At 47.8% G+C, this 6,754-nt stretch overlaps 3 protein-coding genes across 3 annotated transcripts; 2 read left to right on the forward strand and 1 right to left on the reverse strand.

Moving 5' to 3' along the window:
• Positions 1–326: 326 nt before the first annotated feature.
• COCMIDRAFT_55355 (uncharacterized protein) lies at positions 327–620 on the forward strand (the record flags this gene model as incomplete). Its single annotated transcript, XM_007695694.1, has 1 exon — positions 327–620. A coding segment is annotated over one exon (294 nt), but the record flags the coding sequence as incomplete, so codon positions are not given.
• Positions 621–1,770: 1,150 nt separating this feature from the next.
• On the reverse strand, positions 1,771–3,484 carry COCMIDRAFT_10327 (uncharacterized protein; the record flags this gene model as incomplete). Its single annotated transcript, XM_007695695.1, has 3 exons — positions 1,771–1,967; positions 2,041–2,286; positions 2,353–3,484. The coding sequence occupies 3 exons, from the start codon at positions 3,482–3,484 to the stop codon at positions 1,771–1,773; spliced, it is 1,575 nt and encodes a 524-aa protein (XP_007693885.1).
• Positions 3,485–4,060: 576 nt separating this feature from the next.
• On the forward strand, positions 4,061–5,865 carry COCMIDRAFT_41901 (uncharacterized protein; the record flags this gene model as incomplete). Its single annotated transcript, XM_007695696.1, has 5 exons — positions 4,061–4,393; positions 4,451–4,699; positions 4,769–5,502; positions 5,560–5,689; positions 5,743–5,865. The coding sequence occupies 5 exons, from the start codon at positions 4,061–4,063 to the stop codon at positions 5,863–5,865; spliced, it is 1,569 nt and encodes a 522-aa protein (XP_007693886.1).
• Between the last annotated feature and the right edge of the window lie 889 nt (positions 5,866–6,754).

Raw genomic sequence — 6,754 nt, forward strand, 5'->3', positions numbered from 1 at the left:
CACCAGCGACAGCTCGCCGCTGTTTGCCGCCTGTCTGGCCAGCGACGCCGACACGGTGCGGCTGCTGCTGGACAAGGGCGCCGCCGTCAACGACGTGTGCAACGGCGTGTGGACGCCGCTGCACGCCGCCTACCAGAGCGCCGCCGTGACGCGCCTGTTGCTCGAGGCCCTTGGACCTGGATCCCGATCCGGCAGAGCGCACTGTGCTGGAGATCCTGCAGTGCCTCGTGTCCGATGGCAACATGCACGTCAACGCCACCGGCGGGCCCTACGGGTCGGCCCTTGCCGCCGCTAGCTACCACGGCACCATTCCAGTCTTGCAATTCCTGCTCCGTCTCGGCGCAACCACAGACACGTGTGACCAGGCCGGCCGCTACCCCATTCACTTTGCCGCCGTCGGTTCCACTACGGCCAACTTTGCCGCCCTGCGTGACGCCAACGCCAATCTCTACGCACGTGACAACGCTGGCCGCACGCTTGTGCACTTCGCCATCGTCAGTGGGAACATGGACCTGCTCCTCTGTGTGCTGCAGGCCACCACCGGCCTGCTCCACCAACCCGATGCCGACGGCTGGACTCCGCTACACTACGCCGCCACCTTCCACAACCTCTCCAACCTCTCCCATCAGGACACGCGCGAGCAGCGCAAGCATGAATTCGTCGCCTTCCTCATCGACCAGGGCGCCGACATCTGCGCCCTCACCCTTGGGCCGGATGGCAAGCACTTGTCGCCGCTCAAGCTGGCCAACTACCATGGTGCCAAGCAAGAGACCTTGCGCCTATTGACGCCCCAAGACAACGTCAAAGTCGACGCCACGCCATGGCACCAAATATCTCACCAGTCAAAAAAGGCCTATGTATGGCCTTATCGTTACTGTGATGGTTGTCTCTACGTAAGTCTAGCTCTTCTCTTCTTCTTTTCCTCCGCTTCTTCTGCTCACCTGGCCAATTTCTTCTTTTTTTTTCCACCAAAGATGCTAATACCCTAGTCATAGAAAGTCAGCGGCTTCCGCTACAAGTGCAAAGATTGCTGGGATTTCGATTTTTTGCTACAAGTGCTATGCCAACAGACATGTGCTGCATCCACATCATGAATGGGATACCATGGGCCAGGAGTTTGAAGACGACCTAGATGCTCAGCTCGACCCCGCTAATCAAGACTTGAACAGCGATGACGACGACACGGACTCGGATAGTGATGATAGCTCTAGTGAGCACTCCACTACATAGAGAAGAAAAAACACAAACAAAGTAATGGAATAATAAATACCCCTTAGTTACAATCCCTTTGCCTTTCCAAGTACCTCGAGTGCACCATTATAAACACTCCAGTAGTTTTTGCACACGGTATTCATGGTCGCTGTCATATTGTAACAAGGTAAAGACTAGTATACAGAGAGCACAGTCTTGAATCGCCAAACGGTTGATGGCTCCTCTAAGTCTTCCAAAGTGACACAATACATTGATTCGAGATTTTTCTACTCAAAAATTGAGCATACAAAAAGTGTGCTACATGTGCACGATAGTAATGTACGACAGCTAAACACCCAAGTAGCTAGATGCCTTTTAGAGGGATCCATGCACAACGGGACTCCAGGTCATGTTGAGACTTGATGCATACACTGCTTTGACAAGTCTCCTTTCACTCACCCATGTCGCCAACGAAAACACGCACCTCGGATCCTAACCATACTGCCCAACCCAGATCTACTAAGACTATTATATGAGCTGACCTATGCATAGGACACGCTTCACCCAGTACTGAAAGATTTACAAAACCTTTGGGCTCAGCAAGTCTAATTCCTCTCGTCTTCTCTTCGCCTGAATTTTATTCGCTGGATTGGCAATGAAATGCTGCTCATACTCGATCACGGGTTGTCGACTTGTTCCTGGCTCATAGCGGAAATCATACTTCAGAATATAGAAGGCTATCAAAACCTTCAGCTGGTCTGAGACGAAGAATCGACCTATGTATAATCAATTAGAACTCACGTGCGTTCCAAAAAAAAGTATCACCATGTGAGTCCTATATCTACGTACCTGGACATGCATGTTGACCATGACCGAACTGGAGGTGCTCCGCCGACGTTGTGACGAAATGCAGCCCGCCTTCTTTGCCAGTTTGTTCACGTTGACGATAGAATCTGTAAACATCAAAACTCTCGGGATTAGAAAATGCGCTTGCGCCTCTGGTGTGGTCATCGGAGATTAGGATGAGGCCTCCAGCGGGGAGAGTGGTTCCGTCAGAGAGTGTCATGGTTTTGGAGACATAGCGTGTCATGGGCGCTATCGACACCATTTAGTAGAGAACATCTTTCCGTATGTTTTATCGCATGGATTGTGTATACGTACCCGAAGCTAACGGGTGAACACGTAGCACTTCTCGAAGAAATGAGTCCATCAGTCTGAGCTTCTGCAGCGCCGACCTCGTCCACCCGTCTTCTGTCAAGACCTCAATGAGCTCACCGCGCAACGGCTGTAGTATTTCTGGTGTGTCACAAATTTGTAGTAGGCAACGAGTTATTACCTCGGTTGTGGTGTTCATCGCAGCGAGACTGAGCAAAAGCTGGCCGCCCGTGAAATCCAATGGCCTACCTTTGGCTACATCGAGCATCCAGGCGAAGCAATTGCTAGAAGCATTCTCCTTTGACTTCTCTACCTTATTACCGCCCTCTTTTCGTTGGTTTATTATCTTTTGAGCTGCTGGCTCCAGGAGTTTTCGAGCGTCCTGAACCTGCTTTCGCAATTGTCGACAAGGCGGAAGGATCTGATACATGAACGCCCGAATGAAGGGCGGGAAAAAGTTTAGCACAACACCATTTCCAAATATACGTATCGTATACTCTTTGGATATCGCAAGCCAGTTGTCGTCTCTAGCGAGTCGCTCTCCAACAAAGACATGTCCCGACACGCGGGCGGTGATGTCTATCGAAATATCCTTCATGTCGAAGCTCTCCCAGTCGCTTTTCTCCCCCAGCGTATGTTCGACCGCACGCGAGGTCTCGTGCACAAGAAGCCCGGTCAAAAGCCCTAAACTCGGCGTGAGTTTGGCATTGATGACATCCAGCATCAACCTATCATCTCGCAGGCCCTCTCGCATGCCTTCAAAGCCCGCGTACTGCGTGGGAAATTCTTTCTTCTGGCCCTTGGAAAGACTGAGGCCAGGGTGGTTACGCAATTCGTGGGCGAAGCGATTGGGCACAACAATTTTGAAGCCTGCTCCCGAATGCACTTGGAAGCAGCCCGTCGTCATGCGCCGCCCTTCTTGCATGAGAGAGTTGCCATAGCGCAAAAATTCAGGTGGCTTCAATTGTCGCGGAAGACATTTCCACACGCCTTTTTCGAGCGAGGCAATGGGTATGCCTGGGAACGGCTGCTGCCCAGATTTGGATAAAACGCAATATAGGACGATAACGGTAATGGCGATGCCAATGGCTGGGGTAAGTTGTAGCTGATAGGCGGCAAGGAATGATTCTAATGCCATTATCTCGAGTGAGGTGCATTCAATACGCAATAGTTTCTGAACTGTAGGAAGTTGTAGGATAATTTTAATGCCTTAGCTATGCATGATTCCTGGGGCCCCTTGTTCCGCCGTTTCAAGTCCGTAATATCAATTCGTTTATAAGGGGTGAGCTCACCATAGACTAATGCAAGAGCTAGGGTTGGCAATGATACCGGTGACTCGTTAGTTCCATCCGTGGATAAGCACCGTGGAATCACCGTACTCAAATAACACTGGTGCAATTTTTAACTGTCCCATGTCGGTGTTCGTAGAATCTTTTCCAATAATCAGAGAGCCCTGACTAGTAGGGGTCTTAACCACTATGACACAAGGAAGAGGCAGAGTAACGCCTTCGGAACCCGTAATCTTCATGCTAGCGTCACGGTGTGGAAATAGACTAACGTCTTCGGAGTCCGTAATTCAAGTGTTAGCGTCATGGTGTGACTATATGCCTGTCATAACCGGCCCGAATCGTACTACACAGTTACTACTACAGCGAAATTCTTCACTTCCTCCAATTTCTACTCCCGCGTAGAGTACTTCGCGTGACATGCTACGATGATTGTGATTAGGGTTGCAAGGCCCCTCTTCTTGCAAGGCCGTCAACCTTTCTACCGCTCGTCAAACGCTTTACCTCCAACGAAAGCAAGTTACTCAAGCACAAAAATCAACAGACTCTGGAGATCAAAGGGTGAATTCTCCGCCCGAGTACCAACAGACCAAGTCATCCCATTCCATGCACTAGATGATGGCTATGTCAACCGCAATGTCGTCATGGAGGCTAGTTATCGTTTCGATGATGTGCTCGACGTCGATCGACTCCGATTGGCCTTGCGCCGTCTGATGCAGCGAGACGGTTGGAGAAAGCTCGGCGCCAGGATCCGCCAGAATGCAAGTTCTCAAAGCGGGATTACTTCTACTACATTGTGGTTTGTTGATCGTATCTAGAAACAAAAAAAGCTTGAATACCATATCCCGTGTGAATATGATGACAAACGACCCCCATTCTTATGGTTGCATGAAACGTTCGAGCAGAGCATAGCTGAACATCCCAAGGCTTCACAGCTTCCAAGGGCCAGTCACACGCCACAGATTCATGAGGATCCGCATCTTATGCAGTCGTTTTTGCACCATTCTGGTCGTCCAAAAAAGCTGGCAGATTGGCTTAACAGCGATTGTCCCCCATTGTCGTTCAAAGTACGTTTCTGCGCGATACCCCATCCTTCATACCAGGCTTGCATGGATTCTAAACAGTTTGCTGTCTAGATTCTATCCTTCCAAGATGCTACTATCCTTTCTTTCAGCTGGCCGCATTGTGTTTTTGATGGTGTAGGAAGAGCGGCATTCGTGCATGCATGGCTTGCTGAACTGAATGGCCTCGCGATTCCAGAGTTCGTCGGCTTCGATCACGATCCTATGAGTCCGTTGATCGGCGAAGTTCCTGGAGATCGATATGTCCTGAGATCTCAACTGCTCGCTGGCTCTCGACTTTTTTTCTTTGTGCTTAGGACCATATTCGACCTTATACTGCAGCCAAAGTCTGAGCCTCGAATTCTTCAAATCCCAGATCGATTTTTGCAGAAACTGAGGCAAGAAGCTCTTGAAGACTTGAGTAATGAGTACAAAGGAGACGACGTTGTATTTGTGAGCAATGGGGATGTTCTGTTAGCCTGGTGGGCACGCGTAGTGCTGTCCTCACAAAACCTGGCTGTTTCTCGCCCTGTCGCAATCGGGACCGCTCTGAATCTAAGAAAAGCATTAGAAAGGGACCTTCCAAGCGGTGATTTTATAGGGAATGCCGTCAGTACCGCCTTCACATTGCTGACAGTTCACGAACTCGCCACATTACCGCTGGGCAGTATTGCGCTTCGAATACGGCGAGCTATCCAACAGCAGCGGACTACTGAGCAAGTGAAAGCGCAGTTGACTTTGATGGACTCCTATGGCCGCCAGCCCCTTGCAGGGCCGTGGAATATGTTGCCGCTAGTTCTTTCTCAATCGTGAGTTTTTACCAACCTCAACTTCTTTCTGGGCACAACTAAGACCTGGTGTTACAGGAATAGTCTTGGTTTCTTCGATCTCGACTTTTCCCACGCTGTTGTTCGACAAGGTCTTCCCAATGAGAGAAGGAGGAATGCGGTGGGAAGACCGTCGTACATCCACCTGACTCATCATCTGAACAGTATAGTAAGTTAGTCAACCGGAAAATGTTGCTTCTCGGCGCTGATCATTCATAATAGCCTGGAAGAAATTCAGGAAGTGTCCTGGGCAAAGATGCAGCCGGAAACTGGTGGATCTATTTCGACCTTCCTGTTACAGCTTGGAAGGGCGTGTACCAGAAGCTAAGAGCACTAGAGAGTTAGTATACGAGAACAGCCATACGTTGGGCAGCCCTGCAAACCCAAATTGTTTCTCTGCACAATTGAGTCCTAATAAATTGATATAAATAATAGAATTCGGTCAAAACCCCCACCACACACACCAACTTCGAGTCTTTCAGAATAGGTGTAATTTAAGTCAAATATATACAAATCTATCCTAAGAAATTAATTATAACTACTTTTAAAACGTGCACTCTACGCGCTATAGAGCTAAAGGTAGAAAAAGTAGAGTAATTTAAATATATCTTACTACTAATAAAATACATATAGACTATCTAGATTACTAATCTAAAATACTACCTAATAGCGACACTATTAAGGTATACTTAATAAGAGGAAGGTAGGGAATACTAGGGCTAGATACCTAAATCTAGAATAAGATAGAGATAGAAATCTCCTAACTAGCTATCTCTACTAATATCCTAATAATACTTAGCGTTTTTAAAATACTAATTCTACTATCTAATAAAAGATAAGCTAACTTTTTACTTTTTATAGGCTTAATACTTAGAGGCCTATTTATCTCTATCTAGAATAGAATACTAAAAGCGTCCTTAGTATAAGAAGCTTTTAAAATTATAAGGAATTTAGTAGTCTAAGTAGCTAATCTAGCTAAGAATAATCTAATCTAGTAGACTAGCCTACTAGACTTAGTAAAAGTTTTTAGAGACTATACTAAAAATAGTAGAATAAATAAGAAAAACTCTATAATTCTAAGAGACTAGATCTTCTCTCTCTCTAACGTCTTAAAGGAGCTAAGAGAGAAGATTAGGCGCCTAGATAAGCCTATAATAACTACTAACGTGTATCACCAGTGTGCGCCCCACCCCAGTGTGCGCCCCACGAAATCCTAGTACCTCACCTTCGTAAT

The sequence above is a fragment of the Bipolaris oryzae genome (assembly GCF_000523455.1).
Source record: "Bipolaris oryzae ATCC 44560 unplaced genomic scaffold scaffold_398, whole genome shotgun sequence".
Lineage (NCBI taxonomy): Eukaryota > Fungi > Ascomycota > Dothideomycetes > Pleosporales > Pleosporaceae > Bipolaris > Bipolaris oryzae.